At 50.7% G+C, this 24,544-nt stretch overlaps 2 protein-coding genes across 2 annotated transcripts; one reads left to right on the top strand and one right to left on the bottom strand.

The window, feature by feature from the left end:
• Positions 1 to 896: 896 nt before the first annotated feature.
• LOC132340771 (forkhead box protein J1-like) lies at positions 897 to 7,619 on the bottom strand. Its single transcript, XM_059871857.1, has 3 exons — positions 7,127 to 7,619; positions 4,351 to 4,493; positions 897 to 1,981 (listed from the first exon to the last, which is right to left on the bottom strand). The coding sequence occupies exons 1-3, from the start codon at positions 7,610 to 7,612 to the stop codon at positions 1,369 to 1,371; spliced, it is 1,242 nt and encodes a 413-aa protein (XP_059727840.1). The 5' UTR covers positions 7,613 to 7,619; the 3' UTR covers positions 897 to 1,368.
• Positions 7,620 to 19,314: 11,695 nt separating this feature from the next.
• On the top strand, positions 19,315 to 24,188 carry ANKRD33 (ankyrin repeat domain 33). Its single transcript, XM_059871935.1, has 4 exons — positions 19,315 to 19,635; positions 20,696 to 20,825; positions 21,766 to 21,906; positions 23,180 to 24,188. The coding sequence occupies exons 1-4, from the start codon at positions 19,315 to 19,317 to the stop codon at positions 23,962 to 23,964; spliced, it is 1,377 nt and encodes a 458-aa protein (XP_059727918.1). The 3' UTR covers positions 23,965 to 24,188.
• The last annotated feature ends 356 nt before the right edge of the window (positions 24,189 to 24,544 follow it).

Raw genomic sequence — 24,544 nt, forward strand, 5'->3', positions numbered from 1 at the left:
GGGTCACAGCTGGGTCACAGCTGGGGTCACAGCTGGATCACAGTGGGGTCACAGCTGGGTCACAGCTGGGTCAGAGCTGGGGTCACATCTGGGTTACAGCTGGATCACAGCTGGGGTCACAGCTGGGGTCACAGTGGGGTCACAGCTGGGTCACAGCTGGGGTCATGGCTGGGGTCACAGCTGGGTCACATCTGGGTCAGAGCTGGGGTCACAGCTGGGTCAGAGCTGGGGTCACATCTGGGGTCATAGCTGGGTCAGAGCTGGGGTCATAGCTGGGTCACAGCTGGGGTCACAGCTGGGGTCACAGCTGGGTCACAGCTGGGTCACAGCTGGGGTCACCCCCAGGACACGGGGTGGGGGAGCAGGGGATCCGTGGGGTTCAAAAATAGGGGAAAATTGGGATTTTGACCCTCAGTGCTGTCACCCTCAAGCCCCGTGTCACCTCTGAGCTGTTCGTCACCCCTCAGTCTTGTGTCACCTCCCAGCCGTGTCACCCCCTCAGCCCTGGTCACCCCTCAGCCCTGGTCACCCTTCAGTCCTGTGTCACCTCTGAGCCCTGTGTGACATCCCAGCCTTGTGTCACCCCTCACCCCTGTGTCACCCCTGTGTCACCTCTCAGCCCTTTGTCACCTCTCAGTTCTGTCAACCCTCACCCCTTTGTCACCCCTGTGTCACCTCAGCCCTGTCACCACATCCTGGGCAGTGGCACAGGGACAGTCCCCACTCTTGAGAGTGGCACAGGGACAGTGCCAGCTCTGGGGGGTGGCACAGGGACAGTGCCAGCCCTGGAGGGGGGCACAGGGACAGTCCCCACCCTCGAGAGTGGCACAGGGACAGTGCCAGCCTCCAGGGCAGAGCCGAAGGTGCTGGAGGGAAACCCAAAGGTAAAACAGGAATTCTCCTCTGCTTTGCTTTCTTTATTCTATCTCTTAAAAACTGCCAATAAAATTTAAAACAATTTAAAGTTCCCGAGTATCTTCAGTGTCATTCCCCGAGCCAGAAGCAGAACAGAAAGCAGCAAAAAGAAACCTCGTCTATAAAAGCAGCTACACCCGCCCCCAGAGCCCCTCCTAAATCAACTGAAGTGAATTGAATTGAATTGAATTGAATTGAATTGAATTGAATTGAATTGAATTGAATTGAATTGAATTGAATCTAGTCTAATCTAATCCTAATCTCATCTAGTCTAATCTAAAATCTAATCTAGTCTAGTCTAATCTAAGATCTAATCTAGTCTAATCTAATGTAATCTAATCTAATCTAGTCTAATCTAATCTAATCTAGTCTAGTCTAATCTAAAATCTAGTCTAATCTAAAATCTAATCTAATCCAGTCTAGTCTAGTCCAGTCTGGTCTAGTCTCCCATGTCTAATAGAGCCTCAGATGGGCCAGCGAGTCCCAGTCCATGCCCTCGCTGCTGGCCTGGCCGTGCCCAGGGCTCGGCTCCCCGGGGACGCCGCTGGGCACGTTCGCTCTCATCTCCTCGTGCCACGCGGCCTCCAGGAACGCCGTGGCCATCAGGGTTTCATCCAGGCCTGGTTTAGTGGGGCTGGGCTCGGGGAGGACTTGGGGCCAGCCCCGTGGCCTGGTGGGGTGTGGGGGCAAGGCTCCGGGCTGGCTGGGATGGGGGAGCTGCCCCAGAGCAGAGAAATCCCCCTGCTCCGCGGGGGCGTCGAGCAGCGCTTCCCACTCTGTGCTGCCCTTCAGCTCCATCAGCTCACCAGGCCCCTCCTGGCCCCCCGGGGCACAGCTGGGTGGCCAGGACACCTCGGGCCAGGGCTGCTGGCTCTGCTGGCCCCCTTGGGGCTCCACGGGGCTCCACCTGTGGCTGCTCTCAAACTCCTCGAACTCCCGCAGCAGCCGCTGCAGCTCCTCGCCCACCTCGAGGCTGCCCCGGGCGGTGGCGGTGACAGCGGGGCTGGGGACATGCCGTGGTCCCTGCTGGGCTCTCCTGGAGGCTGGGACAGGCTCGGGAAGGGCCCTGTGAAACAGAGCTGGGTCACCATCGTGTTTTCTGAAAAATCCTCTTTGCCCGGGATTCTTCTCCTGGGAAGCTGAGTGTTGCTCTGCAGACCAAAAGACACTTGCACTCGCAGTGAAAAAACCTCTTTGAGCCTGTTAGTCTGCAGAACAAAAGACTGTTCTACTCCAAGTGGCTGAGAAGGCTCAGAGAAAAAGGAAAACAAGAATTATCTCATTTACTTCTCCTGGGTTTTGCTGCTTTGGAATGTGGTTGGAGATTGTTTACCCACAGGGGATTGTTTCATTGGATTCTGCTGTGAATTGTTTGGACTTAATGGCCAATTGGGGCCAAGCTGTGTCAGGACTCTGGAGAGAGAGTCACAAAATTCATTATTATCTTGTTAAACTTTCTGTCTGCATCCTTTCTCTATTCTTTAGTATAGTTCAGTATAGCATTCTTTAATATAATGTAGATCATAAAATAACAAATTTGCCTTCTGAGAGCATGGAGCCAGATTTGTCACTCCTGCCATGGGGGACCCCAGAAAATACCACACCTAATAATGAATGTCTTTCCCAATAATGACTTTCTTTCCCAAAAATGACTTTTTTTCCTAATTATTACTTTCTTTCCTAATAATGGCTTTCTTTCCTAATAATGACTTTTTTTCCTAATAATTACTTTCTTTCCTAATAATGACTTTCTTTCCCAATAATGACTGTTTTTCTTTCCTTGGCTCAGCCCCAGAGCCCCTGAGTGCTCCTGGCTGGGCTCTCTGGGCAGGGCTCCCCCTGAACGCTGCCACCAGAGCAAAGCCCCACCTGTGCCCCAGCTGGTGGCACATTCTGGAGTGTCACATTCACAATCTCTGGGAAAATCCCTTCACCAGGATTTTCTCCTGGGAAGCTGAGGCGCCTCAGAGAAAAAAGGAAAACAATAATGATCTGATTGCTTCTCCTGGGTTTTGCTGCTTTGGAATGTGGTTGGAGATTGTTTATCCAACAAGGGAATTGTTTTGACTTTATGACCAGTCCTGGTCAGGCTCTGTCGAGGCTCTGGAGAGAGTCACAAGATTCATTATTGTATTTTAACCTTCTCTCTGTATCCTTTCTCTATTCTTTAGTATAGTTTAGTATAGCATTCTTTTATATAATATAATATAATATCATAAAATAATAAATTGGCCTTCTGAGAACATGGAGCCAGATTCATTCCTTCCTTCCCTCCTCTGGGGACCCCGAAAATACCACAGAGCTGAAATTTACCAGAGTAGAAATCCATTTCAGATTTGGGTGAAATGATTAAGTCTGCAGCTTGCTAGAATGAGTGAATTTGTTTGGTCTGTTATCACAAAGCCAGGAATGCAGTTCCCGAGCTGAAGAGATAAGAAGGGCCCCCTGAACTTTGCAATGGACAGGAGGAGCAGGGAGCTGGCTCTGTACAAGGACTCACTGCAGGTTGTAACCCAAACCACTGAAATGAATATGCATGAACCCATTGTGAGACCTTATGCAAATGTACAATTGAGGGGGGATAAAAAGGTTTGGGAATTCTCAGGGGGGCATCAGGGTGTCCTTTAGGGGGAACAACGGTCCCCACAGGCCTCCAGCGCTGGAATAAAAATACAGCTTTCACAAATTTTGGAGTGTAGGAATGTGCCCCCCTGTCGACAGACTGACAAAATTATCATTTGTCTCCTAAAAAAGGAAAAAAGCCCAGAAGTTTCTCTCCTCAATTAGGTGAAAAGACACCTCATAGGACCTGGGGGACTTCACCTCAAACTTAAGGAGAGCCAGTTGGATGGGAGCCAAAAAGTCCCACCTGAGCAATTCACAAGAAAATAAAAAGAAAAAGAAAAAGAAAAAGAAAAAGAAAAAGAAAAAGAAAAAGAAAAAGAAAAAGAAAAAGAACTAATTGCTTTTGTGAGGTGTTTTACCAGGAGCAAGAACCTCTTGCCCTAACTCAGTTTTTTCTCTATAGTTTTGTTATTTTGCCTTTTACTAAAACTTTTCTGTTTCCAACACCACCACAGAAGCCATCCTGCTGATTTTATCCATCTGAAGTAGCTGAGCTATCTCAAACATGATATAAATCACCAAAATCTTATCAGACCTGGCTCGAGGAGACCCTTAGATCATTGGAGTTTGGTTTTTTCCCTCTTGCACCTAGCTTGGTTTTTCTCTATAAAGGGTTTTGTTATTTTGCCTTTTATTAAAACTTTTTACTAAAACTTTTCTGTTTCCAACACCACCACAAAAGCCTTCCTGCAGATTTTATCCATCGGAAATCGCTGAGTTATCTCTAACACGATACAAATCACCAAAATCTTACAAGACCTGGCTCAAAGAGACCCTTCCACCCGTGGGTTTGGTTTTTTCTGCACTCACCTGTGCCCTCTGAGGGTGCTGCTCTTGAGCCACTCGGCGTACTGGGGGTGAAGCTTCCAGAAGGCTCCTCTGCCCGGCTCCCCCTTCTCGCGGGGCACCTTGACGAAGCGCTTGTTGATGCACAGGTTGTGCCTGATGGAGCTCTGGGGGAAAAAAAAGGAGAAACTTTTAAAATGCTCAAAGTTGAATGGTAATAAAATGGTTGTAAAATAGCAATATGATTAGAGTCATAAAAATGGGGACAATTTGGATTGGGACAATACGAGACAATGAAACGGACAGTGCAGGAACCTTTTCTGGGCAAAATAAGCCTGAAAAAGGCCCCACGTTAACAGAGGATTAACCCTTAAAGCAACAGCCTGTTGCATATTCATACACCTCATGCATGATGCATCAATTCCACTCAAACCCAGGATTCTGTCTGGGCAGTGTCAGCTTCTGCCTCTGAACCCTGACGGCTCCTCAGGGCTGAGCGAGGCAGGAATGTGAAATATGCCAATCACGTGTTTTTAACATTTTAAAAGTTTAATAGTAATGAAATGGTTATAAAAATAGCAATATAATTAAAGTAATAATAATTTAGACAATTGGAATTAGGATAATATGAGACAATAAGAACAAAGAGTTACAGACAGTCCGGGTACCTTTTCTGGGCAGCACAAGCCCGAAAAAGGACCCACGTTAACAGAGGATTAACCCTTAAAGCAACAGCCTGTTGCATATTCATACACCTCATGCATGATGCATCAATTCCACTCAAACCCAGGATTCTGTCTGGGTAGTGTCAGCTTCTGCCTCTGAATCCTGACAGCGTCTTCAGGATTCAGCAAACAGGGAAAAACTCAATAAGGGAGCAATAAATTCTTTTTCTCTGAACAATTCAGGTGTTGTGTGGCTGCTAGCTCAGTGTGAGTCCTCCCAAAAAAAGTATCTTACACAGCACAGTTTCTATTTTAACATTTTGTTATAACCTAAAACTATATTTAACTCACTGCTTTAGAGAATTAATCCAGCATCACTTTCTAACATAACACATATAATATTCATTTGAATATTTGTGAAAAGCCAATCATAAAATATGCCTTTTTCAAAATATTTCACACTCTACTTAAGAAAATTAATACAACATAACTTTCTAACACATACAATATTCATTTTAATACTTGTGAAAAGCCAATCATAAAAGAGGCATTTTTCACAATATTTAACATACTACTTAAAATTAATACAACATAACTTTGAATATTTGCGAAAAGCCAATCATAAAGTACACATTTTTCACAATATTTAACACACTGCTTAAGAAAATTAATGCAACACAACTTCCTAACACAACACATAAAATGTTCATTTGAATATTTGCCAGAAGCCAACCATAAATAGACATTTTTCATGAGCAGCACCCAGGGCCCTGCCCTGCAGGCTGGGGGCTGTGCAGAGCCCCGGGTGGACACTGAGGGCTCCAAACCTCCTGTCCCAGACTGCAAGGAGAGATATTTTCTATTTTTCATCTCTGTGGCAGTTGTCTTCTGTTAATTGGGCAGATTTCCTTATCTCTTCCACCCCCACTCCTCCCTCGGGGGGGACATCTGCTGATAACGGGGTATGGAATGTCACTGCCTGGCTGATAAGAACTATTGTCACCACGACATCTTCTGACAAGTCCTCTTTGCCCAGGATTTTTCTCCTGAAAAGCTGAGAAGCCTCAGAAAAGAATAAAACCAATCATTATCTGATTGCTTTGGAATGTGGTCTGGAGGTGTTTCACCACAGGTGAGTGTTTGATTGGTTCCATGAGAATGGTTTTAACTTAATGACCAATCCCAGCCATCTGTGTCAGACTCTCTGAGTCGGTCACGAGATTTTATTTTTCATCCTTGTTAAACCTTCTGATGTCTCCTTTCTCTGTTTCTTTAGTATAGTGTTAACACAACATTCTTTTATATAAAATAACATCATAAAATAATAAATCAGCCTTCTGAGAACAAGGAGTCAGATTCTCATCTCTCACTTCCTCCTGGGACCTCACAAACACCACAAACTGCAGCATCCCACGGGGAGATGATCCAGCCAGAGGGAGGAGCCAAACATTCCTACCCAGATACAATCTGAGATTGCAAACATTCCTACCCAAATACAATCTGAGATTTCAAACATTCCTACCTGGGTACAATCTGAGATTTCAAACATTCCTACCTGGGTACAGTCTGAGATTCTGGAACACCAGCAAGGCTTCTCCACTGGATTCCCAGAGGAGCAGCAGCTGCCTCTTCCACTGGATTTCCCAGAGGAAAACTCCACCCTTTCCTACAGGATCCCTGCTCCAGCAGAACCACCCCTGGCACTGCAGGAGGGCTGCAGCCACAATTCCAGCTGGACTGCTGCCAGCACCCTGACCCACAGGGTGCCAGGCTGGGTTCTCACTCTGTCAGTGTTGTTTTAGTTTACTGCATTGTTTATTTTATCCTTTTATTTTCTTCCCTATTAAAGAACTGTTATTTCCTACTCCCATATTTTTTGCCTTAGAGCCCCTTAATTTCAAATTTATAACAATTTGCAGCTGGTGGGGGTTTACATTCTCCATTTCAGGGGAGGCCCCTGCCTTCCTTAGCAGGCACCTGTCTTTCCAAACCCAGACAAACTGTTATTCCTGCTCTCATATTTTTAATATAAAATTTATAGCAATTTGGATGAGGGGGGGGTTATATTCTCCATTTCAGGGGAGGCTCCTGCCCAACTCAGCAGGCACTTTCCCAACCAAGACACCTCCTCCTACCTGCCAGCTGGGGTGGGCACGGCGGAAGTAGCAGAAGTTGTCGCTGATCCACTTGCAGATGGCAGCCAGGGTGAGCTTGGGCTGCTGGCTGGCTTCCATGGCCATGCAGATCAGGGTGGCGTAGGAGTAGGGCGGCTTGACGCGCGCGTTGGTCCTGTAGTCGACGTCCCCCGGGGGCACGGGGGGCCCGGGAGGGGTCCCAGCCCGGGGCAGGCTCACGGCGGCCGGGGAGGACGCGGGCGAGCGGGGGATGTCGAGGTAGGGGCAGAGCTCCTCGGAGGTCAGGGGGAAGCCCGGGCACTGGAAGTCCACCAGGCTCACCAGGTTCTCCCAGATGCTGCAGCGATCCTCGGGGTCCTGGGAGATGGGCGCCAAGCCGAGGTGGGCGCCCGTGAGGTTGGCCAGCCACAGCAGGTCAGGCTGGCCGCCGTGCTGCTCCTCCTGGCCCGAGCCCTGGGCTCTGAGAGCAGGGCTGGAGCACACCATGGCTCACACCGGCTGGGCAGGGGCTGCGGGAGGAAGGGGCAGAGTGAAATTAGAGATTTTTGGAGTTCGCTTGAGTTAGCAAGATGAATTAAGCATTTTAATTTTAGCTTGTAGAGTTATATGTTGAGTTTTAACCTTTTTACTTAAGTCACCTCTGCCATGGTACATAGGGCAAAGGAAAATGCAAATTGCTGAAGCTTCTTGCATAAAGAACAATACAGGGAGAAGACCAAGTGTCGCTGACATATTTTATGAAAATCCTTTCACTAGTAGCAGCTTCACTGGCTCGTGGGATTCTGAGAGCAATGGCAGGATGGCAAGTGTATTAATTTCAAGGCTGGTTCAGGCCATAATTCAATGGTTGCTTGAGATTGTAATGCTTGTTCCTAGGAGTAAACTAGTAATAAAAATGAATTTTGCCTGGGGGTTCATTAGCAGGGGAAGGAGTTGAACCATCGTTTTTGGGGTATGGCCTCGATGGCTTGTTTAGCTGACCCTACTAGAAAGTGATATAAGGGAAGTGTGGAGGATTGTGATTCCTCTAGCGTAGGTTCGATTCTGCTTTTCTAAGTGCCAGGAAATTCACTAGGATTTTTCTCCTGAGAAGCTGAGAGGCCTCAGAAATGAAATGTAAACAATAACTGTCTGAAGGCTGTGGAATGTGGCCTGGAGATAATTTACCAACCGGTGCATCTTTGATTGGTCTCATGTGGTTGTTTTTAATTAATGACCAATCACAGGTCCACCTGTGTCGGACTCTCTGGTCAGTCACAAGATTTTATTACTCATTATTTTCTAGCTTTCTGATGTCTCCTTCCTCTTTCTTTAGTATAGTTTTAGCATAGCATTTCTAATAAAATATATATCAGAAAATAATGAATGAGCCTTCTGAAACATGGAGTCAGGATTCTCCTCTCTTCCCTCGTCCTGGGGACCTGCAAACGCCACCACAACCAAGGGATGCAAGGAACCCAGATCAAGGGGCTCCTCTGTCTCCAAGCTGATCAAGACAGACAGGGGGACTCAGATCAGCACCGAGGGACCAAAGCACACCCTCAAAGGAGAAAAGTTCAAAAGTTCAGTCATGAGAAGACCCCAATCTTCGGCCTCAGAGACCACCAAAGACCCCCGCGCAACACCGCGGCAAGCAAGGCGTGCCCAGAAGGGCATGGATATAATTAGCATGCGAGGCGAGGATGGGGCTGGGCCAGGGGTTGAATATTCATGACAAGGTTGTGCAATGTAATGCATATGGAACACCTTGCTGCCCTGGGAGGTTTTACAGCCCTGAGCCTCGGGGAAATTCCCTCTAAACCCCCTAAACCCGCCAGGCTGGCACTGCCCAGCGAGGTTTCGAGGCTTCGGCAGAAAAGAAATCAACATCCCCTCCCCGCCCTTAAACAGCACAAACCCAGTCCTGATCCCACCGAGCGAGGTCGTTCCTCACTCCTGCCACGGGTAGCAGGAGGGTCCAACACCCCGACACATCTCAGGGTCCAACACCTCGACCCTAAAGACCCTAAAAAACTCATCCATCCTCCTATCCCGTCCCTGCCACCAATTTCCTTCGTTTTGATGCCATTTGTTTGCCATCTCTCCCTTCCCCTGGTCCCCAAAACCAACCCGTAGCAGGGAGTGACCCCAAGCACAGCGTCCCTCCGAGCGAGCGGCAGCTTCAGCCTGCGGGGACGCGGCTCTGGTTCCGGCTCCGGGCTGCTTTTGGGCCGGGAGAGAGAGGGAGGGAGGGAGAGGGAGCGGCCGGAGGGCAGCAGCGGCCGCTGGCCCGGCGGCGGCGGCGGGAGCGCTGCGGAACCCCGGGCGCGCGGGGGACGCCGCCGTTTGGAGCGGGGGGCTCGCGGGCGGCTCCCGGGAACGGGCATTCACTCGCCCGGTCTCCAAACGGGCTCCTTGGTCCCTCGTCAGGCTCAGCGGAGCGGCGGCAGCGAGCCCCGGCAGCGAGGGAGCCGCAGCGTCCCCCGAGCGCTCCCTCCTCGCTCGCTGCAGCCCCGGGAGCGGCGAACGAGCCCGGCCCCCGCCAGCCCCGCGGCGCCGCCCGGCTCGGGAGGGAGAGCGGGGATGAGGAAGGGCAGGAGCGCAGAAGAGATGAGAAACCCGTGCGGGGGAAAGGAGGAGGGGGAAGAGCAGCGCGGAGGCGCCGCGGCTGGCGGGCTCGCAGAGGGAATTGTGCCCGGGGGTGCCGGGGGACCCGCCGTGCCCAGAGGGGGGCCACGGGCAGCGCCAGCAGTGCCGAAGGCTGTGTCCTGCCCTGTGTGTGTCCTGTGTCCTGCCCTGTGTGTGTCCTGTGTCCTGCCCTGTGTGTGTCCTGCCCTCTGTCTTGCCCTGTATGTGCCCTGTGTGTGTCCTACCCTGTGTGTGTCCTGTGTGTGTCCTACCCTGTGTCCTGCCCTCTGTCTTGCCCTGTATGTGCCCTGTGTGTGTCCTACCCTGTGTCCTGCCCTGTGCCTTGGCTGTGTCCCGCCCTCTGTCCCTCCCTGTGTCCTGCCCTCTGTCCTGCCCCGTGTCCTGCCCCGTGTCCTACCCTCTGTGTGTCCTGCCCTTTGTCGTGCCCTCTGTGTGTCCTGCCCCGTGTCCTGCCCCGTGTCCCGCCGCGTCCTGCATCGCTCCCGTCCCAAAGGTCCCAGAACAAAAAGGGAGCACCGGTGTCACTTTGTCCCTGCGGCTCAGAGAGTGCAGCGGGCGCAGCTCTGTGCTCAGACCTGGCTGATCTCAGCTCCTCGGGGGCTCCCGAGTGCAGTCACGGAGAGGAGAGGAGAGGAGAGGAGAGGAGAGGAGAGGAGAGGAGAGGAGAGGAGAGGAGAGGAGAGGAGAGGAGAGGAGAGGAGAGGAGAGGAGAGGAGAGGAGAGGAGAGGAGAGGAGAGGAGAGGAGAGGAGAGGAGAGGAGAGGAGAGGAGAGGAGAGGAGAGGAGAGGAGAGGAGAGGAGAGGAGAGGAGAGGAGAGGAGAGGAGAGGAGAGGAGAGGAGAGGAGAGGAGAGGAGAGGAGAGGAGAGGAGAGGAGAGGAGAGGAGAGGAGAGGAGAGGAGAGGAGAGGAGAGGAGAGGAGAGGAGAGGAGAGGAGAGGAGAGGAGAGGAGAGGAGAGGAGAGGAGAGGAGAGGAGAGGAGAGGAGAGGAGAGGAGAGGAGAGGAGAGGAGAGGAGAGGAGAGGAGAGGAGAGGAGAGGAGAGGAGAGGAGAGGAGAGGAGAGGAGAGGAGAGGAGAGGAGAGGAGAGGAGAGGAGAGGAGAGGAGAGGAGAGGAGAGGAGAGGAGAGGAGAGGAGAGGAGAGGAGAGGAGAGGAGAGGAGAGGAGAGGAGAGGAGAGGAGAGGAGAGGAGAGGAGAGGAGAGGAGAGGAGAGGAGAGGAGAGGAGAGGAGAGGAGAGGAGAGGAGAGGAGAGGAGAGGAGAGGAGAGGAGAGGAGAGGAGAGGAGAGGAGAGGAGAGGAGAGGAGAGGAGAGGAGAGGAGAGGAGAGGAGAGGAGAGGAGAGGAGAGGAGAGGAGAGGAGAGGAGAGGAGAGGAGAGGAGAGGAGAGGAGAGGAGAGGAGAGGAGAGGAGAGGAGAGGAGAGGAGAGGAGAGGAGAGGAGAGGAGAGGAGAGGAGAGGAGAGGAGAGGAGAGGAGAGGAGAGGAGAAAAAAGGGGAAAGGAGAAAAAAGGGGAAAGGAGAAAAAAGGGGAAAGGAGAAAAGGGGAAAGGGGGGAGGGAGAAGAGAGGGGAAAGGGGGGAGGGAGAGGAGAGGGAAAAGGAAAAGGATCCACAAGGGAGCCCCTTAGCCGCTGCCCCCGCACGAGCCGTGCCGTGCCGTGCCGTGCCGGGATTGAGCCGGGCACGGTGGCTCCGCGCTCAGAGCAGCAGCCGCACGGTGCCGCTGCGCGTTTGCAGAGGAGGCGAACGCGCCTCGCTCGGCTCTGAATCACTCAAAGCGTGCGGCCAAGGCGTGATTGGGGCTCAGTCTTCGGTCAGGGTCATGGTTGGGGATTGGGTTTGCTCTTGGTTTGGGCTTTTGTTTTAGCTTTAGTGTTATTTGGGTTATTATTCCGGTTTAAGGATTTCGTTAGGATTATTGTTAGCATTGTCTCTAGGGTTAGATTTTGGGTGAGTCTTAGGGGTTTTTTGGATTAGGTTTTTTAGAGTTATGGTTTGGGTTTGGTTTTTGCTTACAGGTTATTGTTGGGTTAGGGTTTGGGTTAGGATTAGGGTTGATTGGTCAGGGTTATGGTTAGGATTTGGGTTTGCTCTTGGTCTGGGCCTTTGTTTTAGCTTTACTGTTATTTGGGCTTGGCTTAGTATTCAGGTTTAGAGATTTTCTTAGGATTATTTTTGGCATTGTCTTTAGGGTTAGATTTTGGGTAAGAATTGGGGGGGGGTTGGGTTAGGTTTTTTTTTTAGCTTTAGAGTTATGTTTTGGGTTTGGATTTTGCTTATAGGTCAGTGTTGGGGTCAGGGCAGGAGTTAGGGGTTAGGGTTGATGTTATGATTAGGGCTAGGGTGCAGGATTTGGTCAGGGTTATGGTTGGGGATTGGGTTTGCTCTTGGTTTGGGCTTTTGTTTTAGCTTTAGTGTTATTTGGGCTTGGCTTGGTATTCAGGTTTGGGGATTTTGTTGGGATTATTTTTGGCATTGTCTTTAGGGTTAGATTTCGGGTAAGACCTTGGGATTTGGGTTTTTTTTTTCTTTGTTTGTTTGGTTTTTTTAGCTTTAGAGTTCTGTTTTGGGGTTGTTTTTTGCTTATAGGTTAGTGATGGGTTAGAGTTAGGGTTAGGGTTCAGTGTTTGGTCAGGGATATGGTTAGGATCTGGATTTGGTCTTGATCTGGGCTTTGGTTTTAGCTTTAGTGTTATTGCTTTGGGTTCGGCTTAGGATTCTGGTTTAGTGATTTTTTAGGATTATTGTTAGCATTGTCTTTAGTGTTAGATTTTGGGGAAGACGGGTTTTTTAGATTAGGGTTTTTTTTTTTAATTAGGTTTTTTTTTTTAGGTTTAGAGTTATGGTTTGGGTTTGGTTTTTGCTTATAGGTTACTCTTGGGTTAGGGTTTGGGTTAGGGTTTGGTGTTAGGGTTAGGGTTCAGTGTTTGGTCAGGGTTATGGTTGGATTCAGATTTAGTGATTTTGTTAGGATTATTGTTGGCATTGTGTTTGGGGTTAGATTGTGGGGAAGACTTGGGGTTTTTTTAATTAGGGGTTTTTTTTAGCTTTAGAATTATGTTTTTTGTTTGGTTTCTGCTTATAGGTTGTTGTTGGGTTAGGTTAAGGTTAGGGTTTTAGGGTTAAGGTATTATTTTGGGGGGATTCAGGTTCTGTTTGTCCTGGCAGTATTTTCTTGGAGCAATCCTTGAAGAATTGACTTTTGGAGCTGACATTTAAATTTCTGCCATGAGCTCCTGCAGGAGAATCACTGATCTTCCATATGAGGGAAGCATTTTAGCCCAGTGTTTCAGGTGCAGATTTGGGGCTGCCTGTTGCGTGTCACACCCAGCAGGACCTTTCTGTGCTGCCACCAGCCCTGGCACCACCCGGGCACCCACTCCAGCACCCAGCCCTGTCTTACACAACTGCCTCAGAGCCTCCTGACTCTTCCAGGCAGCAGATTACAGCACATGGCTCCCAGGGTGACTCCCTAAGCCCTAAATCTGCTCCCTGAGGCAAGGCAGAGCATGAGGGTGGCAGGAGGTGTCACAGCAGGGTGACGCCGCTGTGACCGCGCCGCGTCTGGGATCTGCACATTCAGCACCAGGGTTCTGGTGTTCAGCACTGGGGTCCTCACAGTCCTCACCAGGATCTGCCCCTTCAGCACCAGGATCTGCCCCTTCAGCACCAGGATCTTCATATTCAGTGCTAGAATATTCATATTCAGCACCAGAATCTTTATATTCAGCACCAGCATTTTTATATTCAGCACCAGAATTTTTATAGTCAGCACCAAAATCTTTATATTCAGCATCAGGGTCTTTATATTCAGCACCAGAATATTCATATTCAGTGCCAGAATATTTATATTCAGCACCAGATTTTTATATCCAGCATCAGTATCTTTATATTCAGCACCAACATCTTCATATTCAGTGCCAGAATATTCATATTCAGCACCAGTATCTTTATATCTAGCACCAGATTTTTTTATATTCAGCACCAATTATATCCAGTACTAGAATATTCATATTCAGCACCAGCATCTTCATATCCAGCACCAGCATTTTTATATTCAGCACCAGAATATTTATATTCAGCACCAAAATCTTTATATTCAGCACCAGCATCTTCATATTCAGCACCAGCATTTTTATATCCAGCACCAGAATATTCATATTCAGCACCAGTATCTTTATATTCAGCACCAAGATCTTTATATTCAGCACCAGCATTTTTATACTCAGCACAAAAATCTTTATATTCAGCCCCAGCATTCCCAGCTTGTGCTTCCCAGCACAGAGGGAACAGCTGGGATCCTTCCTCTGATCCATATTTTTCATATATTTCCCATATTTCCTTGTGTGCAGCAGAGTGCCCTCTGCCCTCTCCCACGATTTGCCTTGGCACCAAATTCCTGCCTTTTTGGCAAGAAAATAGCTGGTCCAGGGAGTGGGAATGCCCTCTCACAGTCCAGCTGGCCCTTGAACTTCAGGAAACACAAACAAAAACCTCCACAGCATAAAACAACAACAGCAAAAACCCCTTTAAAGGGGAAGGGAAGGGAAGGGAAGGGAAGGGAAGGGAAGGGAAGGGAAGGGAAGGGAAGGGAAGGGAAGGGAAGGGAAGGGAAGGGAAGGGAAGGGAAGGGAAGGGAAGGGAAGGGAAGGGAAGGGAAGGGAAGGGAAGGGAAGGGAAGGGAAGGGAAGGGAAGGGAAGGGAAGGGAAGGGAAGGGAAGGGAAGGGAAGGGAAGGGAAGGGAAGGGAAGGGAAGGGAAGGGAAGGGAAGGGAAGGGAAGGGAAGGGAAGGGAAGGGAAGGGAAGGGAAGGGAAGGGAAGGGAAGGGAAGGGAAGGGAAGGGAAGGGAAGGGAAGGGAGTCAGGCCTCACGTGGAATTTAGGAAACAATTTCTGCAGCTCCTGGGCAAAGGCTGCCCTGAGAGCTTTGGAATTCATTCCCAGTGGAGCAGGAGGGATGGAAAGTCCAAGGCAGCCTCAAGGGGTGTGACAATGTTCACAAGGGTCTCAGGATGAGGGGAGAGACAAGAAAGTTGACTCCATGTTTCAGAAAGGCTGATTTATTATTTTATGTGATATATTATATTAAAAACTATATTAAAAGAATAGAAGAAAAGATTTCATCAGAAGGTTTAGCTAAGAATAGAAAAAAGAATTAACAACAAAGGTTTGTCTCTGACCAAGACAGTCTGGACAGGTGTGATGTGATTGGCCATTAATTAAAAACACCCAAATGAGACCAATCCCAGATCCACCTGGTGCATCCCACAGCAGCAGATATTGAATTATATATCATATGTAAGAATTGTTTACAGTTTGTTCCTGAGGCCTCTCAGCAACTCAAGAGGAAAAAATCTTAAAGAAAGGTTTTTTTATAGAACATGTCAGTGACAAAGGGGCAATCCCAGAGTTTGTAGAATGCACGTGTCCATTGCAGCTGTCCAAGCCCAATTATCTGCCTAGCCAATTCCCAGAATTCCCAGAATTACCTGCTCAGCCAAATCACCTGGCCAGAATGTCAGGTGGGAGGAGGTTTGGGGGTTTCAGGTGAGCCTGTGGGGCTGCTCAGGCAGCACAGCCACACCAGAGTCAGACAGGTATAAAAATACAGCCCAGGGCTCCCAGCAGCTCCTCGGCTAAAGACACCAAATCCTGTCCTGATCCTGCTCAGGCTGGATGCAGCCATTTTAAGCAACAGTTTAATTTAAGATCTCTTGGGTAGCTGAGCCCGCGTCAACGTGCAGGTTGTCACAGCTTTGGTGCCAAAGGCCACCTCAGGCACGGGGCACAAACCTGTTTCCCTGCAGAGGGACATTCCATGGCTGCTTGGTGAGGTTTCCCTCCTGGCTGGGGCCGGGATGCTGCCCAGCTGAAGAGGGACCCACGGGGAAGAGCTGAGCAGCCCCAGGGAGGATCCAGGTGAGAGGAATTCCCCTCCATGCCCAGAGCCCGCTTGGGAACATCTGAGGGGTGGGGAAATTTGGTGGAATTGGGAATTTTCCTCCCTTCCACGGCACCTGTTAGTTAATTAATTAATTAATTAATTGGTGGCTTCTGCTTAGAAGTGAGAGGGTTTGATCCCGGCTGCCAGGCTGAGCCAGGGTGTCCCTGCCCACAGCTCCTGTCCCAGGGCTCTGTGTCCTGGGGGAGCCAAGAGCTGCTGTCCCATGGGAAAAGCCTTTGGATCCCTTGGGATGTGCCCTGGATAAGTGGGGAGGGGGCTGGGAAGGCTCAGAGCTGTGTGTGGCACTGAGGGGGGGATGTGTCCCCCCCTAAAAAATCCATAATTGTATCTAAAAGACAACTTCCACACAAGGAGACTGGCTGAGGTTTGCTAACCTCATTCATGGATTTCAGAGATTAAAGATTGCAAACTGCAGTAGAAGAATGAATTTCTCATTAATGGAATTCAGAGATTAAAGATTGCAAACTGCAGTAGAAGAATGAATTTCTCATTAATGGAATTCAGAGATTAAAGATTACAAACTGTAGTAGAAGAATGAATTTCTCATTAATGGAATTCAGAGATTGAAAGTTACAAACTGTAGTAGAAGAATGAATTCCTCATTAATGGATTTCAGAGATTAAAGATTACAAACTGTAGTAGAAGAGTGAATTTCTCATTAATGGAATTCAGAGATTAAAGATTACAAACTACAGTAGAAGAATGAATTCCTCATTAATGGAATTCAGAGATTGAAGATTACAAACTACAGTAGAAGAATGAATTCCTCATTAATGGAATTCAGAGATTGAAGATTACAAACTGTAGTAGAGGATTAAACACAGCCCAGTGATTGAGAAGCTTCATTGCACACCAGGAGCAGGCAGGGCTCTGTGTCCTGGGGGAGCCAGGAGCTGCTGTCCCGTGGGAAAAGCCCTTGGATCCCTTGGGATGAGCCCTGGATAAGTGGGGAGGGGGCTGGGAAGGGTCAGAGCTGTGTGTGGCACTGAGGGGGGGATGTGTCCTCCCCACTGGTGCTCTGCTCTTCAGCCCCCCGTGCACCTCCACAGCTCTGGAGCCTTCCCAGTCCCGCCTCAGCCTTTCCCAGTCCCACCTCAGCCTTTCCCCGTCCCGCCTCAGCCTTTCCCCGTCCCGCCTCAGCCTTTCCCCGTCCCGCCTCAGCCTTTCCCCGTCCCGCCTCAGCCTTTCCCAGTCCCACCTCAGCCTTTCCCAGTCCCACCTCAGCCTTTCCCAGTCCCGCCTCAGCCTTTCCCAGTCCCACCTCAGCCCCGGATTCACCCCCCAGCTGTGCCACACTCACCCACCGTCCCTTCCAGAGAGGGGGAGCTGTGGGAAATGGATTTCTAGAGGATTCCCCGAGCCTGGCAGGGGCTCCCACATCTGTGTGCAAGCCTTGAGATAAGAAATGCTGGCTTAGGAATGCCATGGAACAGGACAGACATTGTTGGGAGAGAAATGGAGATAAAAACAAGGTTCAAAGGGTGCAAATATGACCAGACACTTTGGAGAAACAGAACTGTGAAAGATACATTTCAGTAGAGACACCAGGAGTAATTTAGATTATTGGTTTAAGGCATCTGCCCCGTGGTGTGGCCAAAGCTGACAGCCAAGAAACACTTATAATGTACTGTAATTAAGAAATAATTAGCTTCTAATTGTGGTGGCGTGAAGTACAACATCTGTATTGTCCCACCCATCACATGGGACTGAAAATGGAATAAAAGTTTTTTAGATGCCTCTCACCTCTGGCTCAGAAAGGGGTTCAGTCCAACGGGGGGTCCCCGTGTTCTCCCCACTGTGCCATGGGGGGCTGCTCCTTTCTGGGGGTGTCCCAGCTCCCAGACACCCCCGGGAGAGTTGGCAGGGGGCAGGGGATGGACCCTGGGCTGGGCTGGGGGCTGGAGGCAGCCCAGGCTCCCCAGCAGGATCAGGGACCCCAGACCCACACCCCCTAGTTGGGGTGTTTGAGGGTCCCCAGGACGAGGTGAGAGATGAGAATCTGACTCCAAGCTTTCAGAAGGATTATTCATTATTTTATGATAATATAATATATTATATTATATATAATTTATAGAATATAATATATAAATTATATAATGCATTCTATATTATATATTATATCATATAATATCATGATATGTTATAATATAACATTATATTATATTATAATGTTATATAAATCATATATAATATGTTATGTATTATAATATAATAATAACAATATTATATTATAATATATACTATATATAATTTATAGAATATAATATAGAAATTATATTATATTATATTATATTATATTATATTATATTATATTATATTATATTATATTATATTATATTATATTATATTATATTATATTATATTATATTATATTATATTATATTATATTATATTATATTATATATTATGTTATAAAACTATACTACACAAAGAGAAAGGAGACATCAGAGGGCTAGACAAGAATGACAATAAAAACCTGTGACAGACCAAAGAGTCTGACACAGCTGGACTGGGATTGGTCACTCAGTAAAACAATTCACACGCTGGGTGAACAATTCTCCAGCTCACATTCCAGAGGAGTGAAACATGGAGCAGCCGAAGCTTCCCAGCTTCTCAGGAGAAGAAATCCTGGCAAAGGGATTTCTCATAAAATATCCTGGTTATTGGAATAATTACCAATATAGCTGGATGGGATGTGCCTGAGCTTGTCTGGCCCTTGGTGCTGAACCAAAGAGCAGCACTGTGGTGTTTCATCCCAGAGACACCTTTGGCTGGCTGGGTGTGTGGTGTTTCATCCCAGAGACACTTCTGGCCATGGGTGTGTGGTGTTTCATCCCAGAGACACTTTTGGCCATGGGTGTGTGGTGTTTCATCCCAGAGACACTTTTGGCCATGGGTGTGTGGTGTTTCACCCCAGAGACACTTTTGGCCATGGGTGTGTGGTGTTTCACCCCAAAGACACTTTTGGCTGGCTGGGTGCTGCAGCTGGGCACGTGGAGTCAAGTCCAGGCCGGCAGGAGCTCTGGTGGCTGCAGGATGGAGCTTCCCCTGTAACAGGGGCTGCTCCTCGGGTTTCCCTCTGTGGAGAAGCTTTAGGGCGATGGGGAAGGAAAGGAGTCGGTTCTGATGGAGGGTTTGGATCCAGAGCTTTGTTCTCTGAACCCAGCACCAGCTCCAACAGAACTCCTGAACCCCGTGGGTGCTGCTCCTTCTAACCCCGGGGAGAGGGCAGGGAAGGGGTAGGGAGCCAGCAGCCAGGTACAGGAGGGGAGGTCTCAAGGGACAAAGGACACCTGGATGGCCCAGTGCCCCCCGGGGGTGGAGGGCATCCTTTGAATCTGCCAATCACTCTGGAATTCCAGGATTGATAGACAGTGCTGGGAGGGGTCAGGGAGGGGGAGGGAGAGGTGTCTGACACACCTGGGGAAAGAATCTTCAGGGAGAGACCCGGGCTACCTGAGGCAGACCATGCCGTCACCCCGCACACCTGGTGCCACCCGCTCTGTGTGCGCAGGGCAGTGACAGCCCCGAGCGCCCCGCGGCCACCCGGGAGCGGCTCCTGGCCCCGGCAGGGCTGGCTGCCCCCGCCCGGGCCGGATGACAGATGCCTGCAGTGGAGCAGAACCTGCTGCAGCTCCCACGGCCAGCCTGGATGCCTCCGACCCGGAGCTGCACTATGAGGAGGAGGAGGAGGAAGAAGAGGAGGCGTCCTCAGGATCCTCAGAGCCCTCGGACAGCAGCAGCATCTTCTCTGATGACTCGGTGTACCCCTGCTACGAGGTGTCCCCGGCGGCTGGCGGGGCTGGGTTCCTCAGTCTCTACCAGTGCTGTGCCAGGAATGATGCCAAGCTGGTGTGGGAGAGGCTGGAGCGTGGGGTGACGCGGAGCGAGGCCACGGAGCTGGACATCAACGGGAGGGTGAGCACATGGGGAGGGTGGGGTGGAACCCTGCAGGGCTGAACCAGGGTTTCAGGCAGATCCTGAAAGCTGGGGGCTGCAAGAGCAGGTGGGGCAGGAGGGTGAGGTCTCCTTGATTGATCCAATCCTTGGAGCAGAATGAGAATTTTCTAGGGGCAGGTAAATCCTCAAGGCTGGGGATTGCTAGAGCAGGTGGGGCAGGAGGGAGAGGCCTGGGTGGGATGGATCTCCTGGGATTGATCCAAACCTTGGAGAAGAACAAGGATTTTCCAGGAGCAGGCAAATCCTGAAGGCTGTGGCAGGAAGGTGGGATGGATCTCCTGGGATTGATCCAATCCTTGGAGAAGAACAAGGATTTTCCAGGAGCAGGCAAATCCTGAGGGCTGTGGCAGGAAGGTGGGATGGATCTTCTGGGATTGATCCAAACCATGTAGCAGAACGAGGATTTTTCAGGCAAATCCTGAAGGCTGGGGAGTGCTAGAGCAGGTGGGGCAGGAAGGCGGGATGGATCTCCTGGATTGATCCAAACCTTGGAGCAGAATGAGGATTTTCCAGGAGCAGGCAAATTCTGGAGGCTAAAGCAAGTGGGGCAGGAGGGTGGGATGGATCTCCTGGGATTGATCCAAACCTTGAGGCAGAACAAGAGTTTTCCATGAGCAGACAAATCTTGGAGGTTGGGGCAGGAAGGTGGGATGGATCTTCTGGGATTGATCCAAACTGTGGAGCAGAACGAGGATTTTCAGGCAAATCCTGAAGGCTGGGGGCTGTTAGAGCAGGTGGGGCAGGAAGGTGGGATGGATCTCCTGGATTGATCCAAACCTTGGAGCAGAATGAGGATTTTCCAGGAGCAGGCAAATCTTGGAGGCTGCAGGTTGCTAGAGCAGGTGGGGCAGGAAGGTAGGAGAGGCCTGGGTGGGATGGATCTCCTGGGATTGATGCAATCCTTGGAGCTGAACCTTGTCTGCCCTCCCATCCTTCTCCAGCCTGGCTTGGGTGGGGGGACAGTTTGGAATGGCCGTGGGATCCCCGTGGTGGGAACGTGGTGCTGTTCCCTCTCCAGAACGCGCTGATGGTCGCCTGCTCCAAGGGCTTCGTGGACATCGTGCCTCTGCTGCAGAAGTGTCCCTACATCAACATCAACCAGCAGGACAACGATGGCAACACAGCCCTCATGATGGCTGCCCAGGCAGGTCAGCACTGTGCCCGGCCTTGGCACAGGGAGCACCCTCAGGAGGGGATGGAACCCCCCCCTGCTTCCCCCCAAAACCCCAAAAGGGTTTTTTTTTTTCTGTCATGAAAGCCGTGCTCCCGTGGGATGTGGGACATCAGCTGCATTTGGGGTTCACCTCAACTCTGCTTTAAAAATGCTGTGAAAATGGAGATTCCTGCAGAGGGGCTGGGTGGAGTGGCAGAGCTGGGCTGGAGCTGCCCCTTGTGCCCCAGGAGCCACAGTGATTTACCTGGCCAAAGGCTCCGAGCCCAAACCTCCCGCCTGGCTCCCTCCCCTTCATTTACCAGGAAGGGAAGAAGAAGGGTCCCAAAGTGGGGATCACCCTCAGTCCCCATTGTATCCTTGCTAGAATTCATCATTTTCTGGGGTTTTTTGCATTTTTGGAGTCTTTCCTGTGTTCTCCACTAAAGCAGCTGGTTCATCAGTGCTGCTCCCTCCATGCCCAAACCAAAATGGACCCAAACCAAAATGGACCCGAACACAAAATAAACCTGAACCAAAATGAATCCAAAGCAAAGTAGCCTCAAACCAAAATGGACCCAAACCAAAATGAATCCAAACCAAAGTAGCCTCAAACCAAAACAGACCCAAACCAAAACAGACCCAAACCAAAACAGACCCAAACCAAAACAGACCCAAACCAATACAGACCCAAACCAGAATGGACCCAAACCGAAATGGACCCAAACCAAAATGGACCCAAACCAAAATGGACCCAAACCAAAACGGACCCAAACCAAAACAGATCCAAACCAAAACAGACCCAAACCCTTTCCATCCTGACCCCTTCAATCCTCCACACCTGCCCCCCCAAGGAATGCAGCTGCTAAATTCTCTGTCCAGCCGTGGCCCCCTGGTAACTGTGGGAGCTCTAACACAGCTTCTCTCTGGCTCTTAAGGACACATCACCATTGTCAACTACCTCCTGAATTACTACCCTGCCCTCGAGCTGGACCAGAGGGACCCGCGGGGGCTGACGGCGCTGATGAAGGCGGCGGTGCAGGGGCGGCAGGACTGCGTCACCGCCCTGCTGCTGGCAGGTGAGCGTCCCCAGAGACCCTGGGGGTGCCATCACATCTCCTCCAGGATCACATCTCCTCTGGGATCCTGGGGGTGCCATCACATCTCCTCCAGGATCACATCTCCTCTGGGACCCCTGGTGTGCTATCACATCTCCTCTGGGACCCTGGGGGTGCCATCACATCTCCTCTGGGATCACATCCTCTGGGACCCTTGGGGTGCTAATCACATCTCCTCTGGGATGGGACCCTGGGTGAGCTATCACATCTCCTCTGGGACCCTGGGGGTAATAATCACACATCCTCTGGGACCCTAGGTGGATTATCACATCTCTGGGATCACATCTCCTCTGGGACCCTGGGGGTGCTATCACATCTCATCTGGGACCCTGGGGGTGCTATCACATCTCTGGGACCCTGGGGTGCTATCACATCTCCTCTGGGACCCTGGGGTGCTATCACACATCCTCTGGGACCCTGGGTGCACATGAGGAATGTGTTATGGAGATTTGTTTACCAAAGGGTGTTTTCTTAATTGCCCACTGGATGGTGTTTGGATTGATTGAGCAATTAGGCTAACGCTGTATCAGACAGTCTGTAGGGGTCACGAGTCTCTCAATAGTGTGGTACATTATAGTACAGAGTAATAAAGCAATTAATCAGCCTTCTGCAATCATAGAGCCAATGCTAATTATTCCCTGTTCAGGGGACCACTGCCACGACACCTCGGGGTTCCTGGGGAGGGTGGCACTGCCTCTCAGGGTGGCACTGCCTCTCAGGGTGGGACAACGTGGTGATGATGCCTTGGAGAGGCTGCCCAGAACAGAGGCTAGACAAGGTCAAAGAGCAAGGAATAGACAAAGATCAAAGAATAAAGTGGATATTTATTAAAGGCCTTCAATTTACAGTTTCTATTACAAATAGAAACAATTTGGGCAGTCAGAAGCCTCCCAGAGCCTACACCCAAGATGGATGATGAGTTTTTCTGACAGATAGAAGTTTGGTCCATTTACATATCAGGGGCTAATCCTCCAATTACAGCTTCAGGTAATGAAATCATTCATTACCTTCAGGAAATAAAGTCATTCCCCAAGTTTGCCCCCCCTCAGTTCACTTTTGTTTACACTTTTTGGAGCCTGAGGCTGCTGGGTGTCCATCAGGAATTGTTCTGTCTGGCTAAAGTGTGCAGACAGCAGCTGACACTTCAGATGGAGTTTAGAGTTATGCAGAACAGGGTTCGAAAAACATCCAGCCTAAACTCCTGAGGCATCACGGTGCTCTCTGCTGTCTCCAGGAGCTGACCTGCAGGCGGTGGATGCCGTCAAGGGGAAGACAGCCAGGGAATGGGCGACCTTCACCGGCCGCTTCGAGACCACCGTGCGCATCCGGAGCCTCCTGCGGCGCCCGCGCGCCGAGCAGTTCGCGGCCCAGTACCAGCCCGAGTGGCCGGCGCTGGCCCAGCTGGTGGCCAAAGCCCTGAGCCCCAAATCCAGGAGCAAGAGGCTCTCGGAGAAGATCCGATCCATTTTCACCTTCAACATCCCCCGCAACCCCGAGGAGGACGGCGTGCTGGACCACATGGTGAGGATGACCACGTCCCTGGCCAGCCCCTTCGTGGCCACCGCCTGCCAAACCGTGTGCCCCGACAGCCCGCCCGAGGTGGGCAAGCGCCGGCTCTCGGTGCCGGAGATCCTCGGGCAGCACGTGCCGGATCCAGATGAGGAATCAGAGCTGTCCTCGAGGCCCAGCACGGGGGGATCCTCCTGCAACGGCCAGGCCCTGTCCGAGCTCCGGCCGCTGCCGCCGCCGCCGCCGCCCAGGCGGTTCCTGAGCTTCCTGCCGCGGTGGCTGCGCCGGGGGAACAGCATCTTCCCCGGGGAGCCCGTGCCCAAAATCAAAGTCAGCAAAGCCTCTGGGTCATCCACCGGGGAGAGGAAGCCACGCGTGAAGGACAAGCACCTGCTGCAGCCGCCCCAGTGGAGGTACAAGGTGCTGAAGGAGGAGAAGAAAGCTGCCGAGGAGGCCAAGAAGGGGGAGAAGGAGAAGGAGAAGAAGAAGAAGAAGAAAAAGAAGGGCTAAGGAGGGAGGTGTCGGGGTGGGGACAAGGTTCTTGCTGTCCCCTTGGGTTTGCTGATTTTTCTGGCATGGGGGGGTTTGTTCCCGGTGGATGGGAATGGAATATCCCCAGAGGTTCTCAGGCCCCTGCCTGGCCTCTCGTCCTCTCCACCCCAAGGGTGGCCACCCTAGCATGGGACATGTCGTGCTGGGCACCAGTGTCCTGAGACCCTGAAGCTCCAGCAATGCCAGGGAGCAGGACTGTGGCACAAGGCCTTCCTATTTTTCCCCTTTTTTTTCCCTTTTTATTTGCCTCTTTGATTTTCCCAAGCTCTCTGTGCATTGGAATGAGGCTGAGCAAATTAAAATGGAAGTGGTTGCCATGTTAACAGGACTGATTGCATGAATAAAGCTCAGGGTTGCTGTGGGGCTGGCAGGAATTCTCCCCCTTTGCTGTCAGCGTTCCCTGGCTGCCCTGTCACCTCCTCAGTGACATTCCCCACTCCTGTGTGCTCCTGGGTGGTGGATGGACACACCAAGGCTCAGCACAGGGAGCAGCTCCACGCTGTGGAAGGAGCACCAGCTGCAGGCACAGGCTGCAAAC

This window comes from Haemorhous mexicanus, chromosome 33 (assembly GCF_027477595.1).
Source record: "Haemorhous mexicanus isolate bHaeMex1 chromosome 33, bHaeMex1.pri, whole genome shotgun sequence".
Classification (NCBI taxonomy): domain Eukaryota; kingdom Metazoa; phylum Chordata; class Aves; order Passeriformes; family Fringillidae; genus Haemorhous; species Haemorhous mexicanus.

Coding starts and splice junctions, on each gene's coding strand:
- ANKRD33 (XM_059871935.1), top strand. CDS start 19,315: ATGACAGATGCCTGCAGTGGAGCAGAACCTGCTGCAGCTCCCACGGCC. Junction 20,826..21,765: donor CATGATGGCTGCCCAGGCAG/GTCAGCACTGTG, acceptor CTGGCTCTTAAG/GACACATCACCATTGTCAAC. Junction 21,907..23,179: donor CACCGCCCTGCTGCTGGCAG/GTGAGCGTCCCC, acceptor TGCTGTCTCCAG/GAGCTGACCTGCAGGCGGTG.
- LOC132340771 (XM_059871857.1), bottom strand. CDS start 7,612: ATGGTGTGCTCCAGCCCTGCTCTCAGAGCCCAGGGCTCGGGCCAGGAG. Junction 4,494..7,126: donor GTGCCCACCCCAGCTGGCAG/GTAGGAGGAGGT, acceptor TTTTTCCCCCAG/AGCTCCATCAGGCACAACCT. Junction 1,982..4,350: donor AGCACCCTCAGAGGGCACAG/GTGAGTGCAGAA, acceptor TCTGTTTCACAG/GGCCCTTCCCGAGCCTGTCC.